The sequence below is a fragment of the Vulpes vulpes genome, unplaced genomic scaffold (assembly GCF_048418805.1).
Source record: "Vulpes vulpes isolate BD-2025 unplaced genomic scaffold, VulVul3 Bu000000627, whole genome shotgun sequence".
Taxonomy (NCBI): Eukaryota; Metazoa; Chordata; class Mammalia; order Carnivora; family Canidae; genus Vulpes; species Vulpes vulpes.
In genome coordinates this window covers 1222828-1244915 of record NW_027325667.1, presented here as the reverse complement: position 1 = coordinate 1244915, position 22088 = coordinate 1222828, and the positions used below count along the sequence as shown (strand labels likewise).

Sequence of the window (22088 nt, the reverse complement as noted above, 5' to 3'; positions counted from 1 at the left end):
TAAAGCTGTTTGGAAAGATAGAAAGAGATGGAGTACTTCCAAATTCATTCTATGAGGCCAGCATCACCTTAATTCCGAAACCAGACAAAGACCCCACCAAAAAGGAGAATTACAGACCAATATCCCTGATGAACATGGATGCAAAAATTCTCAACAAGATACTAGCCAATAGGATCCAACAACACATTAAGAAAATTATTCACCATGACCAAGTAGGATTTATCCCCGGGACACAAGGCTGGTTCAACACTCATAAAACCATCAATGTGATTCATCATATCAGCAAGAGAAAAACCAAGAACCATATGATACTCTCATTAGATGCAGAGAAAGCATTTGACAAAATACAGCATCCATTCCTGAACAAAACCCTTCAGAATGTCGGGACAGAGGGAACTTTCCTCGACACCTTAAAAGCCATCTACGAAAAGCCCACAGCAAATATCATTCTCAATGGGGAAGCACTTGGAGCCTTTCCCCTAAGATCAGAAACAGGACAGGGATGTCCACTCTCACCACTGCTATTCAACAGAGTACTGGAAGTCCTCGCCTCAGCAATCAGACAACAAAAAGACATTAAAGGCATTCAAATTGGCAAAGAAGAAGTCAAATTCTCCCTCTTCACTGATGACATGATACTCTATATAGAAAACCCAAAAGCCTCCACCCCAAGATTGCTAGAACTCATACAGTAATTTGGTACCGTGGCAGGATACAAAATCAATGCCCAGAAATCAGGGATCCCTGGGTGGCGCAGCGGTTTGGCGCCTGCCTTTGGCCCGGGGCATGATCCTGGAGACCCGGGATCGAATCCCACGTCGGGCTCCCGGTGCATGGAGCCTGCTTCTCCCTCTGCCTGTGTCTCTGCTTCTCTCTCTCACTGTGTGCCTATCATAAATAAATAAAATTAAAAAAAAATTAAAAAAAAAAGAAATCAATGGCATTTCTATACACTAACAATGAGACTGAAGAAAGAGAAATTAAGGAGTCAATCCCATTTACAATTGCACCCAAAAGCATAAGATACCTAGGAATAAACCTAACCAAAGAGGTAAAGGATCTGTACACTAAAAACTATAGAACACTTCTGAAAGAAATTGAGGAAGACACAAAGAGATGGAAAAATATTCCATGCTCATGGATTGGCAGAATTAATATTGTAAAAATGTCAATGTTACCCAGGGCAATTTACACGTTTAATGCAATCCCTATCAAAATACCATGGACTTTCTTCAGCGAGTTAGAACAAATTATTTTAAGATTTGTGTGGAATCAGAAAAGACCCCGAATAGCCAGGGGAATTTTAAAAAAGAAAACCATAGCTGGGGGCATCACAATGCCAGATTTCAGGTTGTACTACAAAGCTGTGGTCATCAAGACAGTGTGGTACTGGCACAAAAACAGACACATAGATCAATGGAACAGAATAGAGAACCCAGAAGTGGACCCTGAAATATATGGTCATCTAATATTCGATAAAGGAGGAAAGACTATCCCCTGGAAGAAAGACAGTCTCTTCAATAAATGGTGCTGGGAAAATTGGACATCCACATGCAGAAGAATGAAACTGGACCACTCTCTTTCACCATACACAAAGATAAACTCAAAATGGATGAGAGATCTAAATGTGAGACTAGAGTCCATCAAAATCATAGAAGAGAACACAGGCAGCACACTTTTTGAACTTGGCCACAGTAACTTCTTGCAAGATACATCCACAAAGGCAAAGAGAACATTTGAAAAACATGCATTCCTCTGCGACCCTTATTCAAAGCACGTTTAGATCTTTAGTGGTGAAGAAAAGGTTCATTTCCCTCAAAAGAGCTACTGGTTTTTTTTCAGAGAAAATCCCGGGCCACCATTTGTGCCAGGCATCACTTGCACCAATTCTTGAAATTAAAAAAAGCGGTCATTACAATCCAGTCATCTTACCCAAGGCTGGTGGCAAAGAAGAAGCTGCAATAGATGCACAGGGCTGCGGTTCTCATCCAGGCCACTTACAGAATGCACAGAACATATGTTACATTTCAGACCTGGAAACATGCCTCCATTTTAATTCAGCAACATTACAGAACATACAGGGCTGCAAAATTGCAAAGAGAAAATTCTGTTCGACAGAGACGTTCTGCTTTGATCATTCAGGCTGCATATAAGGGAATGAAAGCAAGACAGCTTTTAAGGGAAAAACACAGAGCTGCTATCATAATACAAAGCACATACAGAATGTATAGGCAGTATCTTTTTTACCAAGAGATCCAGTGGGCTACAAAAGTAATACAAGAAAAATATAGAGCAAATAAAAAGAAAGCTCTTCTACACAGTGCACTGAGGAATGCAGCAGCAGCCTGTACTGAAGCAGATTTCCGGGACATGATCCTAAGGAAACCGATTCAGGAACAGCATCAGGCTGCCACTATTATTCAGAAGCATTTTAAAGCCTCCAAAGTAAGGAAGCATTATCTCCACTTGAGAGCAAATGTAATTTTTGTCCAAAGACGATACAGGCACTAACTGCAGTGCGCACCCAGGCAGTCGTGTGTACACAGTCTTCATATAGAAGTTGTAAGGTGCAAGAGGACATGCAGCATAGGCACCCGGCTGCCACACGAATTCAGTCATTCTACCGAATGCACAGAGCCAAACTCGATTATCAAGCAAAGAAAACCGCCGTTGCTATAATACAGAATTATTTTAGGTCCTATATCCGAGTAAAAGTGGAAAGGGAAAATTTTTTGGCAGTTCAGAAGTCTGTGCGAATTATTCAGGCTGCTTTTAGGGGCATGAAGGTTAGAGAGAGACTGAAAACCCTCTCGGAGGTAAACCTGGTAGCCAGTGCTAAGCAGTCTGCCTTCTGCTCTTGCAGAACTGAAGCTCAGTGTGCAGCTGTTCACGGCTCAGCACTTAGGACTCAGAAGTGGCGTGGAGCTTCCCTGGTCACTTGTTCACAAGAGGCCGAGTACCCCCAGAGAGAGGCTCTGGTAGGGACTCAAAGAGCTTTCTGCGAGATGGTCACAGGGAAATTGGAAACACAGAAGTGTGCTGCCCTGCGCATTCAGTACTTCCTTCAGATGGCCGTGTGTCGGAGAAGGTTTGTCCAGCAGAAAAGAGCTGCGGTAACCCTCCAGCAGTACTTCAGGACGTGGCAAACAAGAAGGCAGTTTTTATTGTACAGGAAGGCAGCAGTCGTCTTACAAAATCACCACCGAGCCTTTTTGTCTACAAAACATCAAAGACAAGTATATTTACAAATTAGGAGCAGCATTATCATGATTCAAGCTAGAACGAGAGGATTTATACAGAAACGGAGGTTTCAGAAAATTAAAGATAGCACCATAAAAATTCAGGCTGTGTGGAGGAGCTATAAAGCCAGGAAATATTTACATCAAGTGAAAGCTGCCTGCAAGATTCAAGCCTGGTATAGGTATTGGAAAGCACGTAAAGACTATCTAGCTGTATTAAAAGCTGTTAAAATCATTCAAGGTTGCTTCTACACCAAACTGGAGAGAACACGGTTTCTGAATGTGAGAGCATCAACAATTATCATTCAGAGAAAATGGAGAGCTATACTTTCTGGAAGAATAGCTCGTGAACACTTCTTAATGATGAAAAGATATCAAGCTGCTTGTTTGATCCAAGCGAATTTTAGAAGATACAAAGCAAGGCAGGTCTTTCTCCGGCAGAAGTCTGCTGCTTTGACCATACAGAGATATATACGAGCCAGGAAGGCTGGAAAATGTCAAAGGATAAAATAAGTAGAATTTAAAAAATCTACAGTTGTTCTACAAGCACTAGTGCATGGTTGGTTAGTAAGAAAAAGAATTTTAGAACAAAGAACCAAAATCAGACTTCTTCACTTCACAGCACCTGCATATTATCACCTGTCTGCTCTTAAAATTCAAAGAGCATATAAACATCACATGTCTATGAAGAATACTAACAAGCAGGTTAATGCAGTCATCTGTATCCAGAGGTGGTTTCGAACAAGATTACAGCAAAAGAGGTTTGCTCAGAAATACCCTAGCATCCTCACAAGTCAGCATGAAGTTCCAGAATGTATGAGCCAGCAGAATAGAGCTGCATCAGTAATACAGAAAGCAGTACGCCGTTTCCTCCTCCGTAAAAAACAGGAAAAATTTAATAATGCAATCAGTAGAATTCAGGCATTATGGAGAGGATACTCTTGGAGGAAGAAAAATGATTGTACAAAAATTAAAGCTATACGACTAAGTCTTCAACTTGTTAACAGGGAGATTCGAGAAGAAAACAAACTTTACAAAAGAACTGCGCTTGCACTTCATTATCTTTTGACCTAGAAGCACCTTTCTGCTATTCTTGAGGCCTTAAAGCACCTAGAGGTAGTTACTAGATTTGTGAAGAAATCACAAATCCCCTACAAGCTATTCAAATTCGCTTGGATCAAACAAGCAGCTTGATGTCTTTTCATCATTAAGAAGTGTTCACGAGCTATTCTTCCAGAAAGTATAGCTCTCCATTTTCTCTGAATGATAATTGTTGATGCTCTCACATTCAACAAAGAACTAGATGTTCTTTGTTGCGAGAACATGGCCCAGAGTGGAGCAGTTTCTAAAATATTTGTTTTGATCCGAAGTTGTAATCGTAGCATTCCTTGTATGGAAGTCATCAGATATGCTGTACAAGTCGTGCTTAATGTCGCTAAGTATGAGAAAACTACTGCAGCAGTTTCTGATGCAGAAAACTGCATAGATACACTGCTGGACCTTTTGCAAATGTACCAAGAAAAACCTGGTGACAAAGTTGCAGACAAGTGTGGAAGCATTTTTACAAAAACCTACTGTTTGTTAGCTGTTTTATTGAAGACAACGAATAGGGCCTCTAGTGTTCCAAGTAAGTCCAAAGTTGTTGACTGTATTTATAGTCTCTACAAGCTTACAGCTCATAAACATAAAATGAATACTGAAAGAACACTTTATAAACAAAAGATGAATTCTTCTATAAGTACTCCCTTTATTCCAGAAACACCTGTAAGAACCAGAATAGTTTCAAGACTTAAACCAGATTGGGTTTTGAGAAGAGATAACATGGAAGAAATCACAAATCCCCTACAAGCTATTCAAATGGTGATGGACACACTTGGCATTCCTTACTAGTAAATAACATTTTCAGTAGGTACCGTAAAAAATACTAAAGCTAATCATGAATGTGTAAAGTGTTTTTGGCTCTCCTTGGTACAGTTTCTAAAATCTGACTCTGTATTAAAATTAAAATATATATATGTAACAATAAAAAAATGCAAAAAAAGCAAAAATGAACTATTGGGACTTCATCAAGATAAGAAGCTTTTGCACAGCAAAAGATACAGTCAACAAAACTAAAAGACAACCTACAGAATGGGAGAAGATATTTGCAAATGACGTATCAGATAAAGGGCTAGTTTCCAAAATCTATAAAGAACTTATTAAACTCAACACCAAAGAAACAAACAACCCAATCATGAAATGGGCAAAAGACATGAAGAGAAATCTCACAGAGGAAGACATGGACATGGCCAACAAGCACATGAGAAAATGCTCTGCATCACTTGCCATCAGGGAAATACAAATCAAAACCACAATGAGATACCACCTCACACCAGTGAGAATGGGGAAAATTAACAAGGCAGGAAACAACAAATGTTGGAGAGGATGCGGAGAAAAGGGAACCCTCTTACACTGTTGGTGGAAATGTGAACTGGTGCAGCCACTCTGGAAAACTGTGTGGAGGTTCCTCAAAGAGTTAAAAATAGACCTGCCCTACGACCCAGCAATTGCACTGTTGGGGATTTACCCCAAAGATTCAGATGCAATGAAACGCCAGGACACCTGCACCCCGATGTTTCTATCAGCAATGGCCACAATAGCCAAACTGTGGAAGGAGCCTCGGTGTCCATCGAAAGATGATGGATAAAGAAGATGTGGTCTATGTATACAATGGAATATTACTCAGCCATTAGAAATGACAAATACCCACCATTTGCTTCAACGTGGATGGAACTGGAGGGTATTACGCTGAGTGAAATAAGTCAATCGGAGAAGGACAAGCAGTGTATGTTCTCATTCATTTGGGGAATATAAATAATAGTGAAAGGGAATATAAAGGAAGGGAGAAGAAATGTTGGGAAATATCAGGAAGGGAGACAGAACATAAAGACTCCTAACTCGGGGAAACGAACTAGGGGTGGTGGAAGGGGGGAGGAGGGCGGGTGTTGGAGCGGAATGGGTGACGGGCACTGAGGTGGACACTTGACGGGATGAGCACTGGGTGTTTTTCTGTATGTTGGTAAATTGAACACCAATAAAAATTAATTAAAAAATTTTAAAAAAGAAAAAAAAGAAAAAAAAAGAAAAAAAAAGAAAAACTAGCATCGCACGTTGCAAAGACGACAAAGATGAACAGTAAAATTCACTCAAATAATGTCGTTCTAGGTTAAAAAAAAAATGAAAAAGCCAGGAAAAACACCATAGCCTGTGCAGAGACCTCAGGAGAAAAGTTTCATGTTTTAGAATATTTCCTGGTAGTACCTACTCAGAGCATGAGACTCCTCAATATTTACTAGTACTGTTTCCCCAATATATATTTTTTTAAGATTTTATTTATTCATTCATGAGAGAGACACACAGAAGCAGGGACATAGAAGAGACATAGGAGGCAGGCTCCTCACTGGGAGCCCGATGTGGGACTCGATCCTGAGACTCCAGGATCATGCCCTGAGCCGAAGGCAGACACTCAACTGCTGAGCCACCCAGGCATCCCAATATATATATATTTTTTAAAACAAAGAGCCCCATATATTCTTGGATCAGGCCCTAAAAGTTACATAGATCAGAAGATTCCACTTGAATTGTTCTTAATTCTTTGACTTGTAGTTGTTAACATATTTCATACAACTTGCACAATGCGAGTCATTTTAAATTTTTCATTTGAAGTTTAAATACAAATGTAGACATGATGAAAGTCTGAAATTTAGCCCCACACATCACGGATTCTCTACTGTCAACCCTGCACCATGGATCCCTGCTTTGAATTGCTCTACCTTTACTGGCTCTTCTCATTTCTAGCCCTTGCCTAGGATGAAGCCACCATAATTCCACCAGGAGATATTTCAACAGTGTCCTAATGGTCTCTCTGCTTCATCCTGCCCTGTTCACTCCAAACCTGGCTTGTGGAATGACATCTTAAAATGTCACTCTGATCAGGTCTCCTGCTCCTCCCCAGGGCCTGTGGGGAGTGGGAACCCATCATGGCCAACAGCCTGAGCTGATCTGGCCCGGACACCTCTTCCCTCTGCTTCCATCCCAGGTGATTTGGCCAACCCCTTTTCATACCTCACTTACCAGGAGCCCCTGCCTCCCTGAAATTGGCAGAAAGAACCAGATTCAGTCAGGCCCTCAGGTCTTTGCACACATGCCTGCCGCTACATGGTGCCCCCCCACCCCACTCCTTTGCCTGATCAGCTTTTATCTATTCTTCTAGATTCAAATCAGATCAGACCTTGCCTCCTCCAGGAAGCCTCTCCTCCCCGATTTTTCAACTGGCCAAGAAAAATAACCCATGCACCCCCAATAACATTCAGGACACCCCCAGCTAAGCCTTTAACCCATTATACTGAAATGGCAGCTTTACGTATCTGTTGCTCTCTCTAGATATTGAGCTCCTGGAGAGAAGAGACTTCTGTCCTACGGATTACTGGAATCTGAGCTAATAGGTCTTAGTAGATGACTGTCAGTTGGATTCCTTTCTTGTATCTCTATCTGCTTATCTTCCCAATTTCCTTTTAAAAAGAATGTCTCCATCCAACAAGAACGAAAACACACTTTTAGAAATGAGTAAAAGCCCTGAACCCACTCCCGCCTCCTCCAGAGCTCACCAACCAGCAAGAGGGAGAGAAATAAAGTTACGCCCCTGGGCACCTTATCCCGAGCCACTGAACATCTAGAGCAACCGATCCTGCCAGGAAGTCAGGAAAGAGGTTTCAGCACAGGCTGTCCAGGGAGGAGTAGAGGAGCACGTAGTAGGCACTGGGCACAGCGTAGCTAAAACTCATCAACAAGCAGTGAAAGCACCTGTTGTCCCTCTGGAAGCCACGAGAGGTGTCTGCCTTTGTGGCCTGGAGAGTTGCCACCTCATTGTTCTCATATCAAACAATTGCTTCTTTATCTCGTGGTGGCTTGCATCAGAGTTCCTTTACCGCAGGAACACTTTTCATCTTCCTTCCCGGCCTTTATTCCGGGCAATTCATCTTTCTTTTCGCTGCCCTGTGCTACCACCCAGTTAATTGCTTATTCAAAGGTTTTCACGTCTACACTTCTTTTCCCGCTCAGTACGCAGGGAATGCAGCTTTCCCCCCCGTTTAAATTGTGGTCAGATGCACTAGAGATGCAGCCTTTCCTGTCTTTTCTCCCCCTTCCTGTGGGAAGGGGAACTTAGAGCCAGGGGGAGCTGTCCTGTGCCTGGGCTGAGGCCGCCAGAAGGGAGCCCTGCTCTGCGATGGTCTCCTGCTGCCCACACCCAGAGCCGGATGGAGAAGAACACAGCCCACCTTGTTCTGTGTCTCTGTGGTCCCAGAACTACCTACCATGATATAATGAGTTCCATTGGAAAATGGTACAATCTAGAAAAAGACCATTTGAAAGGATGCTTGTAGTCCTTTTCAGAGAATCAGTGATGGGAAGGGGCCCTGCAGCCTCCAGGCCTCCCTCTACCCGCAGCTTCAGATCTCTCCCTGCTGAGAACTCCCTTCCATGGATCATCATGGCTTGACCTGCTCCTAAGGTGTTCAGGACTCTACACATAGTTACCCCCCCAACCCCTCCCAGGCAAGTCCTCCCTGACCATCCTCACCCGATCAATCTCAAAACCCTGTTCCTGCTGAACGATGCCAGCTCTTATCCCCGCGTGAAATTATCCATGTGTTCGTTACTGTGCTTATTTCTGGTTTCCTCTCAAAATAAGTTCTATAAATTCCATGTAAGCAGGGAATTTGTCTTGCTGCCCACTCCCACTCCATGGTAAGGCACTCAGAAATATCTGGTGAAATAAGAACATGAAAGAACAAGGCCTTGGGCCGAGTTTTAGTATTAGAAGCTACTTCCTTCTGTGAAAGGGACAGTGATATTGATAAGTGTAAGATCATCGTCATGTATTAAAACCGATTTATTGGCTGTTAACTAAGGTTCAGACACAATATAGTCAGGAATTTGTGTCATCTGACTGAAGTCTAGAAACTCATCAAGTTACCACACGCTGAGGGTGACAGACCTGGGATGTGCCACGCACCTGACTCAGGGCTGCAACCCTTCCCCAGCTGCTGACTGCCCACCATTTCTCAACACAGAGTGTCCCCCAAGCTCTGTGATGAGAGCAGCCCCATCAAGCCCAAGGTCATGGCTCATGGACCCGTCCCCTACACAGGGCATACTTCACTATGAAATAATGTGTCTCAAAGGTCTCTATCAAAGACCCTCTTGGTACAAGAAAACGTCAAACACAGGCAACATAAGGAGGGCGTTTGGTGCAGAGGAAGCGCTCAGAAGATAAAGCCAAGGGACTCTTTCAAGACAGGCAGCCCCCTCATGTGCCCTGGGGAGGTCGGGCCTGGCTTGGCTAGTTCTGTAGCACCTGCCCGTCGGAGGGGCGACAAGGATTAGGATAGTCCATTACAAGTACAACAGTATGATGATGGGGATGGCATTGCACTTTTGACTTGTACATTAGGTGCTGTATGCAGCTCATGTCAGTTCATTCTCAGGTGGCGCTGGAGGGGTGGGGATGCATCCTCAGCTCCACATCAGGATGGGCCAGTGAGCTCCGGAGGGTTACAGAACTAGGCTGCGCCTCCCAGCGAGGCGGAGATGGTGCTTGCAGTCCGACTCCCTGCCAGCCTCTCTAAAGCCGTGATGCTCCAATCACTCCACTCTCCCAATGCACAGTATGTCCTGTATGAAAAATTTTTAAGATTATTTTTCATTTTATGCAGAACTGTGAGTACAGTTCTTTCTCCCATTCCTCTGTTTCCTATAAAATAATGACATTTAAACTCTGCCAAACAATAAGAAAAATTCAAGGGAATTAAAATGTATATATATAAAAAGAAAAGGAAAGCAGAGTTAGGAAAGAAAACTGCAGACCGTCGTTTTGCTTGGGTGGCCAACTCAGGCACAAATATTAACACGGGACCCCTTGCCACAGTAACCAGAAGCGTGGTCTTGACCCTGACCCACTACTACTACTGCTGCTGCCCAAAATTGGTTGGAAATCTCAGCTTCTGCCCTTCTCCCTCATGGCTTCCTGGAGAGAAGTGAGTGTTACAGATCATTTATTTTTCCATTGAATGTGCCTTTGAACACCTCTATTTTCGGTTTTCTTCGACAGCATCATAGAGGTATGATGTACACAGGACTGCACATTTAATGGGTGCAATTTGAGAAGTTTGGATAGATGCAAACACCAGTGATATTAGGACGACCAAGGTAACATACTTAAAAAAAACAAAAACAAAAACAAAAAAGGGACACGAGGGAAATTTTGGAGGGTGTTGGATGCTTTGGTTTGGTTTTGGTGGGAAGCACACTTAACGGAAATCCACCCTCTTAATTTGAAGTACGTGGAACAGTACTGTGAGGTGCAGATGCCGTGCTGTACCAGGAGCTTCTGGAGCTTGTTCATTTAGCACAGATGAAACTTTGTACTCAACTGAGCAATAACCCCCAGGGCCAAGCCTCCAGCCCCTAAGTGGGGTCATGCTGTGCTATCCTGTGACTGGCTTATTTCACAGAGCAGGATATGCTTCTTGTTCAACCACCTTGTTACGAATGGCAGGATGCCCTTTTGATTCTTAAAGGAATTCCTTTAATTGCCAAATTTCAGGTTTATTCTTTTCTATTCATTATCTGGTGAAATTCTCCACCGTGCAGTGTATTTTCTGAATCATCCTTGTTATAGCTCCTTTTGAGACCTTGTCTAAGGATTCCAATAACTAAGTCCTTGGAGCTTGCTCTTGTGGTCTCTTTCTGTTCCCCTTTAATGCTGTTTCTGGACATATCTGGTGAGGTTTCAAAGAGCTGTCCGACATTGCCTGGGGAACAAAGAGACTCAGAAGATCACCCTCCCAATAGGTAGACAGAGTGGGGTCAAGTTGCCCAAGCCAACCAGGGGCTGAGGACAACCAGGGGCTCTGTAGGCTTGTAAGACTCTTTTAAGCTTGAGAGTCATTCTGACTCATGGGTCTCAGCTGATAACCTGGTGGCTTTCCCAGGACCCATTCTCCTTCATGGATGGTGAACCCCAAGCATTATCTTCTCTGCACCTTGAGATTATGCCCAGTGTTAGCCCATTTTTCAGTATTTTTATGAATCTGTTAGATCCTTGCCCTTCTCCCTTGAAGAACACCTATGCTCTGAGAGAAAGCTGAGCCTTGATATCCAAGATCTCATGAGAAGCTGGGCAGAGAGAAGTGGGCTCAGCTCCTGGCTGCCTCCACAGCCTGAAACTGTTTTTCTCTATTTTGCCCCACAAGTGAGATTTCTCATTCAGCTGGTTTCTCAGCCTGTTAGCAACGGTCCTCTGCCGGTTCCTTTATGTGGGATTCTCATATGCTTACCCTGAGGTATGAATCAGCCAATAGACTGCAGGAAAAGCAGGTACAGAATGTGGGCTTATTTCTCCTCCATTTCCCTTCACTCAAGAACTTCACCTTCACCTTCCAAATCCCGGGTGCCACCATAGGTACCTGGCACCTTCAAACAGATCTTAGCATCTCATTCAGCCTCCCTTAGCTCTTAGCTCCTGGTGTTTGCACTGCTCTGTGCTTCCAGCCACTCCATAGTCCTCATGCAAAAAATCGATACAGGGGGTGGCATTTCTGATAAACACTCCAGAAATGGGGCCGATACAGGCAGGTCGTTTGGCAGCTCCAGCAAAAGAACCACAGCTGTCAGGTTGTAGGCAGAGTCAAATTATAAAACAAGTGGAGGAACATGGATAGAATGAACTCAGGAACAGAATCGTCCAAATGACTGGAAGCAGCACTTCAAGGGGATACCCAAGAGGGATGAGAAATATAGCTGGGGAAATGGTTGGTCACCAAGATTCAAGGATCTTGGGTAACAAAGTTTGGGTTCTCCTCCCCACACATAAAATGGAAAATACTGAAGGAGTTTCACTGTTACCGTAAATTCTGAGACTGGTCCTATCAACGGACAGTGCAAACAGTGAAGCACCTGGTGGTAGGGGTGGGTTTGGGAAACAGGAGGTTAACATGACAGTTTATAGATGTACGTGAGGACGTGTTTTCCGCCTCTTTCTTCTGGTTCTGCCGTGACCATCCACCCCCAAGAGGCCTGACCGAGGTGCCTGTCAGTTTTTCCTGAGCTGAATGCCACCCCTTTTCTACTCAGTACACCATTCATGACTGTTGATCTCAGGGCATAGGAAGCTCCTCCTGGAGGGAAAGAGCTGCCCCAATCATCCATGAGAGTTTACAAAGGGCAGAGGCACATGATGAATGCTATTTCTTTCTCGCCATTGCACTGATCCGACAGTGTTTGCTTTCTTTTGGGGCAATGGCTCCAACCGGACAGCAAATGCCTGGAGAAGGAGCATCTTCTTTAGGAAAGCCAGTTCCCTGCTGGGCTAGGCTGCAGGAAGTCATACCAGGGAGCCTCCACCTTGAATAATTCCCTGGCATCCAGAGACTTGTAGGTTCACAAGAGGATTTCAACAGCTTGCAGGGCCATGTGTCTCTGCCCATAGGGGCACTCGCGTTAGCTAATCACATAGGAGCACATCACCAAGTGCTGCTTTGTTAAGTTATGGCAAGAAGCTGTCTTGTCACAGTGGGGAGATGCAGGTTGATGGGCCGAGCCCATTCCCTTCCTGTAGGCAGACTTACCAATAGCTGTAAGAACTCCCAAAACCTTTAAATGTATCCACAGAAGTGGAATTACAAGTCCAGGAAGATAAATATTAGTGTGCTGATCTCAGGTTATTTGCCCAAGTGTTTTTTTTTTTTTAACAGTTTAATTTGTGAATCAAACTGGAAACACTTAAAATGCCCCGCACTGGGGAGAAAGGAGGGGGAAGTGGGTGAACTAAGCTGCTGTATGACCACATACTAGACTAGCATGACAAGTATTCAAATTTGTATTTGGTAAAATAGGTGATCATATGCGACATACAGACCATATATTCATTTTACAACGCAAATTGAGAAAATATGCATTGACTGTGTGCGTGCACGTGCACACACACACACACACAGACAAAAATTTTAACATTATTTATCCAAGGGTGATGGTGCCAATATTTGAATTTTCTCCTTACTTCACAGTGAACACGCATTTGTGCTTATAGAAAATATATGTCCACACGACTATACTTGATAATATGTATATTTGCACATTATGTATTAAACCAGGACTTAAGGATAAGAAGCTTGAGAGAAACTGGTATCTTAGAAAAACTTTTAAAAGATTATTTTGAGAGAGTGGGGGCAGGGGGAAGGCAGAGGGAGAGAGAATCTAAAACGGACTGAGCATGGAGCCTGTCTTGGGGCTTGATCTCATGATGGGGAGCTCATGACCTGAGCCACCCGAGTCACCCAGGCGACTCTAGAAAATACACTTTTAAAGTCAGGCAGACCTTTCTTAAGACTGTCGATTTCTAACTCTTGGGTCCTAGATTTAAAAAAGCAGTTTGTGTTTTTATTTCACAAAAATTGTGTAAGGTAGTTTTCATCCTCATTTCCAATCAACAGAACTCAGAAGCATAAAGCACCAAGCACATCACCAGTGCTCAGAATCGGGAGCTTTATTATTAAGGAATTATAATACCATTCCAGTTTTCTTAATGCCGGGACATGTACAGGTATGGCCCAGGCAAAGGATGCTGAGAGGACGGCCCAGCCTCAGAGGGTGATTCTGCAGTCTTTGGGGTGAGAACTCCCAGGCTCAGAGCAGCACCTTCTGGCACAAGCATTGGTCTCTGACTCTCTTCTATGTTCTACGAGGACCAGCGCTTCTGCTCTGCAAGATCTTTTCTGTGCATGTCTGACTAGCCAGGGCACAGACAACCATCTTGCCTCCTTTAGATGAACAGAGAGGTCCCTGCTCCCCCTCATTCTTCGCTTTCATTTCTGGAACTTCCTGAGGGCTTCAGACATTGCTTTGTCACCACATTCAAAACACAGGCACTCAGACATGGCCCTACCCTGCACCCCCTGCATGTGAGCACATTCTGCTCCAAGTACTGCAGGAGACACTGCAGTCCAGAAATCCCCGATTTCCAGCCTGGTCCCCACGGACACTTGTAGTTGGGCATTGTTTTAAGCAATGTTTAAATTCAAACTTTGCCTAGGCTTAGCTGTATGATTTGGGGTGAGTCACTTCCTCTGGCTGGGCCTCTGCCAAATCTCAGATCTCCCCACCTGGGAGGGCCTTTATGCATCATCTTGTCCAAACTCCTCATTTTGTCAGATGAACAATCACTCCGCCCCCAGCCCAATCACCCTGTGGTCCCGAGGATCAGTCTCAGCCTACCCTCTCCCCCTCTGGAGAAGTGGAGGCTGGGGCATCACAGGCCAGCAGAGGCGGCTGGTGACTCATGTGCATGGAGGGAGCTTCTCCGCCGAATCGCCTCTATCAGAGTTGCTATGTGCCGAGCAAATTCATCACTGTGGAATCTCATGCCCCTAAGGAATTGTATTTCCAATTTTAGTTTTCTGTTACTAATATTTCTCTTGCTGATTTCATCTATGACTAGTATGTATTAGATCCTCACTCTGTGCTAATCAACTACAAGGTATGCAAATACTTTAAACCTCTAAATTAGGAGATCCTCATCCTCAGGAGGAGGAAAACATTAAGTTTGGTAAGTGTAAATGTTAAGCATTAGGTACAGGGAGGGCCGGCTGTCACATAGCTAGCTAGTCAGTGAGCCATAAAATGCAATGGATGATTATTATTGAAATAAGCAGCTGGAAAGCTTATAAAATCTCATTTTTCTCTTTACAAGTGAGAAGACAGACTTTTGAGAATGGGGAGTATCAGGCCTGAGGTTCGCACAGCTGCGTCTCAGGTCTAGGGTTCAGAACCTCTGTCTCCCCCAGATCCAGGGTATTGGACCTCCTTGGTGCTCTCCCTCCTTTGCTCCAAGGCTACTGTTCAATGCCTCAGTCTAGTCCCTCATTTTGGAAACTAATCTCATCTCCCGAGTTCAGTGGTGTCTGCCGATGAGGGCCTCACTACCCATGTTTGGGAGTTCCTCTGTCCTCTGGGGTCTTGAGTAGAGTGCTTGGAACAACCCTGGTGTGAGATTTGCCACCATTTGGGTCCGTCTTCATGCCAGATTATGTTGTAGGTCTATTCAGAGTGAAGTGCATACAGTAGCTGTTAATAAAAGTAGTACATGGGGAAAGTTCTAAAACAATAAAGGCCTAGATTAAGAAGATAGATCTCAAACGGCCCAACATGGTACCTCAAGGAGCTAGAGCAAGAACAAAGTGAGCCCAAAGTTAGCAGAAGGAATAAGACTAGAGCATAAATAAATGAAATACTAGAAAAAGGATGGAAATAAGAGCTGTTTAAGATAAAATTGACAAACTTGAAGCTCAGCCAAGAGATTCAAATAAATGTAATCAAAAGTGAAAAACATTACAGCTGATGCCACAGAGATAAGGATTCTCAGAGGACCCGGAGAATGGAATGGTGGGGGAGGGGAAGAGGATGGTTGACAGGTAAGAAGTTTGTTACGCAAAATAACTTTAGAGCTCTGTTGTACAACATGGTACTTGTTCTTCACAATACAGTATATGGTGTACTTAAAAATGCATTAAGAAGATCCATCTCACATTAAGTGTTCTTGCCAAAACACACAAAAACCACAAAAGGGCACAAGGAAATTTTTGGAGGTGATGGGTAGGTTTTGTACCTTTGTTGTGATGACAGTATCACAGGTGTTCGCATGAGTCCAAGCTCAAAATGTATATACACTAGAGTTATGCAGGTTTCTGTAGAGCATGTTACCACAATAAAGCAAATAATTTGCTAAATAAACGAGCCAACGAATGAACATCTTGACTTCCATACATCAGACTGAACTCAGGGTAGTCAGAGGGCCAAAAGGCAGCTCAGTGACTCAGTAGGAAGGGGCAGACTCTGGCACCAAACAGACTGGTCTTCACATTCTGGCTTTGACTGAGATTAACTGTTTTAAGTCTGTTTCTTCTTAAAGGAGGGTAATAAGGGGCTCTTGGGTGGCTCAGTCTGTTGAGCTGAAATCAGGAGATGGTCGCTTAGGTCATGATCTCAGGGTTGTGGGATCAGTGCCACCCCCCAACCCCCATGTGGGGCTCCATGCTAAGTGAGGAGTCTTCTTGAAGATTCTCTCCCTCTGCCCCACTTGGGCATATACATATGCATGCCCTTTAAAAATAAATAGATCTTAAAAATAAAAGGGTAATAATAGTTCTTACTTGCATGGTTGTTGGGAGGATAAATGTTATCTCTTGTTCATATTATTCTCTTAGGATAAATGATGAGTTAAGATCTAGTCAACAGCTCTGCCTTGAGTTGACTGCTCCATTGGAGAGGCAGGGAAAGGGGACATGGGATGCAAGGACCTTCTGTAGGCCCTTTCCAGATGTTTAGTCTCTGGATCCTCAGAAATATAAGCAAACAAGCACAGGTGGATGTTGATGCAAGGCTGCCTTGTGGGGGCAGCAGAGTCATTCTGGTTTAGATGTGGAGGCTGGATTCCACTGGGATAGGGAATCTAGGAGTAGAAAAAAAGGCGTGGGCTGGTTTGGTTGCATTTTCTAAATTGTGCTATTTCCATTGAGTTCTATTCCAGTGAATCCTGAGAGACCCTCTGCTCTCAGGACCACAGCCAGACTTGGTAGAGGAACCTGGAGAGGACAGCATGGCTGCCTCTTCCTGGGCATGCAGCACCCTCTAGGGGCATGGGGCCCAAGTATTCACTCCAGGGTCCTTCATGCAGGTATTCCTGATGAAGGGATGTTCTGGAGACTACCATCATCTAAGCTATCCTACTTCCCTTGGGAATCTGTAGCTCTAGGAGCTAAGCAGCACAAGGGGGGACTCCTGTCATGTAAACATGTGCTCATGTAATAGATCTGGGCTAACTTGCAGGATAACTTGCACTTATTTGCCTGAGCAATTGGAGTCTGTTTCTTCAGAATTAGATCTGGAGATTCAAGAGGGCAGATAATGCATGTTAGAAGTAGCCTGAGGAAATCCAATAGATTTTGGCACCTAGCTTCACATTAAAAAATTAGTTACATTAACTTCAATATTTTCCTTTCTTTACTAGATGAAATTGGCTAAAGCCCCCCACCCCCACCCCTGCCCAAAGTGAAGGGTCTATTCTCTTGAGAGATGCCACTTGAGTGCTGAAGAGTGGTAGGTTCACAGGTCTCTAAAACTTTGTCCTACCCTCCAGGAGCTCATAAACCCAAGAAGAGAAGGAGCAAGGCAAGAAAATAACTTATTTCAAGATAGTTGCATGGAAGTTATAATCCCATACTTGCTTCACAGATAGGAAAGGAGTGATGGTTCTAATAACCAGACCCAAGCCATAGGGCACACCAGGGAGGGAGGGGGCAGTAAAGTCCTGCGAGCAAAGTAGCCTAGGGGTTAACCAGAATGCTTGTAAGTCTACTGCACCTCGAGAAGAATGGTTAGGAAGTAGAAAGAAGTATGCCATACCCTCTCTGACCCACTATCACACTCCTAAGAAGTCATTCTAGGCAAATAACAGTTCTTAAGTTCATATCCAGAAAAAAAGTCATCTAACAGGACTTTATAAAGAAGATGAAAGGCTAGAAGTAATCTAACGGTAAGTAGAATTCTATTTGTCAGGCAGATTATGCAGCCGCATAAAAGTAGAGTTAGGAGGATACTAGAAGTGGAGGAATATACACAATTAGGTACAAATAGAAGAGCAGACTGTAAAGCTGTACCTGCTTGCATCTAAGGATATACACATTGAAAAAACTAATGCATCAGGACAATGATTTGGGAGGTTAGTATCTTATGCTAACAAGAAAATGATCGTACTTCTACACGAAGGTGTACACGTATTTTTATGTGAAGATCTTAATCCTAATACATGATGAACAACAAAGATACAGTTTATTCCCAGTTGTGCAAGAGTGAGGACAAAATGTGATGTGACTTCAGAATGGCAAACTCTCTTCCAGGTGGGGAGCTTTGTGTGGACATCTCAGAGTTGGCTTCTCTGTTGAATCGCCTCTCTCAGAGTTGCGGTGTGCCAAGCAAATTCATCACTGTGGAATCTCATGCCCCCACGGAATTGTATTTCCGATTTTAGTTTTCTGTTACCAACACTTCTCTTGCTAATTTCATCTATGACTAGTATGTATTAGATCCTTACTCTGTGCTAATCAACTATAAGGAATGTGAATACTTTAAACTTCTAAATTATGAGATCCCTATCCTTGAGAGGAGGAAAACATTAATGTTTGGCAAGTGCAGATGTTAAGAATTAGGTACAGGGATGGCCGGCTGTCACATAGCTAGTCAGTGGGCCGTAACATGTAGTGGACAATCATTGAAATAAGCAGCTGGAAAGCTTATGAAATCCTATTTTTTCCTTGACAAGACTGACATTTGAGAATGGGGAGTAACAGGCCTGAGGTTTGCACAGCTGAGTCTCAGGTCTAGGGACATCTATGGAGGGGTGTAAGAGTGCCTGAATAGACTCTGGAGTTCATCCAGAGACTTATAGGGAAGATGTGGGGGGACAAGCAGATAACCTGTCCCACAAAGCTATGTTTCTGTCAATGATCAAGAACTCAGATTTGGTTGGGAACAGCATTACCTAGAAGCCACCTCTTCAGCATCTTCACTAAAATGCATATGGCAATGAATAAAACCTCATATGGATTTTATGCTCCAATTTCATGCTTGTGACACTGGAAAAAGTTCAGTAAGCAAATAAAAGAAATTCAGCTGAATTTTATTGAGTTAGCTGACTCAGCCGCAGCCTGAATTTTGGATTGCACACCCTTAAGTTTGTCTTTTATGTTTTTTTCCAGTTTTCACTGGGGCCATAAACCTGACAGGGGATGGGTATGGTAAAACAACAGTCAGGGCTGTTCTGTGTCCCAGAGGGTGCTTCTTTTCCAAGTGTTCCAACAAAATGCTGGATGTCCATGGTATTAGGGGTGGTGCTTGAGTATTGTACAGCAGGTGCCAAGGCTCAGCACATATTTAAGGGGGGACTACTTATGTAACGAGGAAAGAAAACCCAAAGCTCATATTAGGGTGGTTGTGCAAGATGTAGGTTCATATTGTCCCTTGAGGATTCGTGGTGCCACTACTCCGACAAGTCTGGGTCTAGGTCTACTTGTTCCAAATCCAGGTTCCCTGAAGTCCCAAAAACTTCTTGTCCAATACTGAAGTGTTGCTTCAGTGCCTTCAGATCAGAGGCAAAGAAGGATCGTTCCCAAAGATTGTCTGCCTCAAAGTCCATAGCAAAGGTCAAGTGGCCCCATTCAGCCATTGGCATAGTGACCAAGGAGTACTGGCAACCCCCCGGCTTAGCCTTTACAGAAGTCCACTCCTCACAGTGGGTGAGAGCCCTGTATTTCTACGGCACCCAGTGCCCTTAAAATTTTTTTTTTAACCATAAGAGATTATAACAGGACTGAAGTATGTTATAATTTCCAGATGTATCATTGAGTGGGCAAATATTACCTACTGTGTCAAACCTCTGTTAGAAATTAACTTCTTTGGTCTACACAGCATCTATTAGTTGATATGATGAACACTCTGCATCTGAGGTTGAAAAGGAAAAAAAAAAAAAAAAAGACCCAATGTTGGTTCTTTCCTGGGAGGACTTCTTGATCTAGAAGATAGTGACCAGCTACTGTAATTTAATGAATTTAAAGGTTGTAAGTGCTCTGATGGCCTTCTGGGTTACTCTATGGAAGCCCAGAGCAAGAGCACGCAAGCCCCTTGGGGAAGAAGGTACAAGCCCAGAATGCTTCTTGGAAGAGAGGACATTTGAGTTCAGGATTTAGCTCAGGATTTCTCAATTTGGGCACTGATAGTTTTGGCTGGATACATCTTTGTTGTAGGGAAACTGTCCTGTGCATTGTAGGATGTTTACCAAAACCCCTGGCCTCTACCCAGTAACAGAAACCAAAAGTAGCTCCAGACATTGCCTCACATCCCCCGCGGAGCCACTGGGGCTGCCCTCTTGTGGAGGAGTCTTTAAACAAAAGAATTGGATTTCAGAAAGGCCACCCTGCTGGTCTGTGGCTCATAGGGCAGAGGCAGCAGCTGATGGTGATGTCTCCAGCCAACTCAACTTCTGATTAGACCAGAAATCATGGGCCAACCCCTAGGCTGTTCTTCCTCCAAACAGCACACCCACAAAGCGTCCACAGGGAGGCCCTGGGTCTTACTATGCTAGGTGCATATCATGATGTGTGTCAGATCCCAAAGAGTCGTGGGATTCCTCGTACAGTGGGAGCAGCACATGATTGAAGGGATTTTGAAAAACAGAAAGATCCAGATGTTGGTTCAAGTGAGTTTCCATTGGAGATCTGAGATTCAAGGAAGTTTTGGATCTAGAAGTAGAAGCTATCAACTGACCCATTGTATGTGAGTGGGCTGTGAGAAGAGAGGGACTCAGGTAGCTATTATCCTCAAAGACTGTCCCCCAGCAGTGCATAGGTGTGAGTGGGTTCGATTCTCTGGAAGAGGATTTCCATTTCCCTGGAGTAACAATACAAGTAAAATAAGTGGTGTGGAATGGACACCTGGCATACATTCCATTTCACTTATTCTGAGTGCGTACAGTGGGGGCATTAACAATAGCAGGACAAAGATTTGTGGGCCACGAGGAACTGGTTAGCTAATGCTTTGATTTCATGTAGCACAGGATAGTGATTTTCTTGCTTAAAAGGGGACATCAGATGGAGAGAATTATAATTGTTCATTGAGCTATTACTATGTGACATCCTTGTCTGAGCATTAGCAGACCCTCTGCCAAACCCTCAACTCTTTAAAGACGCAACTTGCCCAAGACCACAACTAACAGGTGACTTGAGTGGGACTGACTCTAGAACCACACCCCCCCAACCACCACCCCATCCCCTGCCCCACTCAACCCCAGTTGAGTACTATTGGCCAATACTATTTCCTTCCATTATCCTGAGACATTTCAAGGTCTGGTAAAATTACTGATATTTAAAGCCTTTTGTTGAAATAAAACTGATTCTTAGATCAGAATCACCTGGAGGATTTGTTCAAACAGATTGAAATTTCTGAAGGGTGGAGCCCAGCGTTCAAAGGGATGCTGCAGGTCCAGGGATTTTTAAACAACCTATTTGATGTTTTATATGGTATCTACATCGAAAGAGTAGGTGAGGTGTGTATTTGGATAAATAGCTCTTAGAAGTCCCCACACACATAGTTTAACCCCTGGATTCTGGTTACTCATGGCTGACTTAGTCAGCAGCCCCATCTCCTATTCTTAGCCTGTGCATTAATGTGCATTATTCATGGTTATCAAGTTGGATAACTGTGGTTGAAGGCCTTCTATTTTTACAATAATTAAAGGGTTTAGGAGAAAATAAGTTTGGTTGCTTATATGCCCTCAAATAGCCTTGTGGGGTGGGGGGCAAAATGCGAAGGGAATAATCGTGCTGGAGATCCTGTCCATGGTGCTGAGGGGCATGTCATAGTTTTCAGTTCAGACATCTCACAGCCCCAGGCAGGGATAGAATAGGGTAGCCTGCATTTTCCTTCCAGCCTGTGATGCTCAGGTGTCAGCCAAGTCTAGCAGAACAGGAAAGGAAGGAGAAAGGGGATTGGGCCTGTGACAGCAGGAGCAGCGAGGCTTAGCCATTCAGCTTCAAGTGCAGGGGAGAGAGGACCCAGAAATGCCCAGCATGGATGCTAGCACAAGGTCATTGGCCATCCTGCACGATGGAGACCCCCCTCTGCTTCTCATCATTGTCAGAGTGCTGAACCAGGGGATTCAGGACAGCCTAAACCTGTGAACTTTGAACACAATAAGTTTAT

The 22088-nt window shown here is 43.8% G+C and overlaps 1 protein-coding gene across 1 annotated transcript; it reads left to right on the top strand.

The window, feature by feature from the left end:
* Positions 1 to 1845: 1845 nt before the first annotated feature.
* On the top strand, positions 1846 to 5508 carry LOC140596378 (abnormal spindle-like microcephaly-associated protein homolog). The gene is given in 3 exon segments (XM_072745050.1): positions 1846 to 2503; positions 2506 to 4366; positions 4538 to 5508. Coding segments are annotated over 3 exon segments (2991 nt in total). The 5' UTR covers positions 1846 to 1965; the 3' UTR covers positions 5130 to 5508.
* Positions 5509 to 22088: the final 16580 nt, after the last annotated feature.